Source organism: Amphimedon queenslandica, unplaced genomic scaffold, assembly GCF_000090795.2.
Source record: "Amphimedon queenslandica unplaced genomic scaffold, v1.1 AMPQUscaffold_11430, whole genome shotgun sequence".
Classification (NCBI taxonomy): Eukaryota; Metazoa; Porifera; class Demospongiae; order Haplosclerida; family Niphatidae; genus Amphimedon; species Amphimedon queenslandica.
In genome coordinates this window covers 1-799 of record NW_003548328.1, presented here as the reverse complement: position 1 = coordinate 799, position 799 = coordinate 1, and the positions used below count along the sequence as shown (strand labels likewise).

At 31.4% G+C, this 799-nt stretch overlaps 1 protein-coding gene across 1 annotated transcript in view; it reads left to right on the top strand.

The window, feature by feature from the left end:
• Positions 1 to 787, top strand: part of LOC100639710 (neurotrypsin-like) — a gene marked incomplete at its 3' end in the record, with an annotated part of 7,006 nt that extends 6,219 nt beyond the window's left edge. Inside the window, exons 4-6 of the mRNA XM_003390942.2 lie at positions 328 to 501; positions 548 to 709; positions 756 to 787. Of these exons, the coding sequence (XP_003390990.2) occupies positions 328 to 501; positions 548 to 709; positions 756 to 787 (368 nt within the window). The remainder of the gene's footprint in view (positions 1 to 327; positions 502 to 547; positions 710 to 755) is intronic.
• Positions 788 to 799: the final 12 nt, after the last annotated feature.

The following is a 799-nucleotide window of genomic DNA, read 5'->3' as shown; positions in this document are numbered from 1 at the left end:
ATCAGTATTATGGTCAGGCAATCATATTAAAATCATAAAATAAATACCCTAAAAAATCACTGCACTTACACTTTAAGGAGACAATTATTAGACTTAGCGTGTACTTATTTTAGTAATTTTTGTAATACTGACATTTGGTTAGTATTTAGTTTAGCGTTTTGATCAATTAATATTAATAATTTAATCAGAAATTAAAGTTAGCAATTGTTTAAAATTGCTAAAATTTGCTAAATCAATTACTCGCAAACAATTGTCTCCTTAAGGTATTTAAAAAATCAGAACAAATTAAATTATATTTTATACCAGATATATTTTTCATTGTTATAGGTGCCTACTACCACAGTAATGCATATTATGGACAAGGGAATGGGTCTATAATACTTGATAATGTTCACTGTGATGGAACTGAAGCTTCATTGATACAGCAGTGCAGTCATTCAAATCCTTTATCACACAACTGTGGACATCATGAAGACATTGGAGTAGTCTGTCCCAGCACACGTACTTTAATGATGGTTTTTGTATTATTATTATTATTATGCTATAGATAACTGTACTCATGGCTCAATACGTCTGGTTGATGGTTCTTACATTGGAGTTGGACGTTTAGAGATATGTATTGATAATGAATGGGGCACTGTCTGTGATAATGGCTGGACTAATCTTAATGCTCAGGTTGTCTGCAAACAACTGGGACAGAACCGTTTAAGTAAGAGGAATGTCTTACTATATGAATATAATGATTATGGAAATAGCTCGTTACCAGGGAGGTATATTTTTTGTTAATGCTTATTATGGC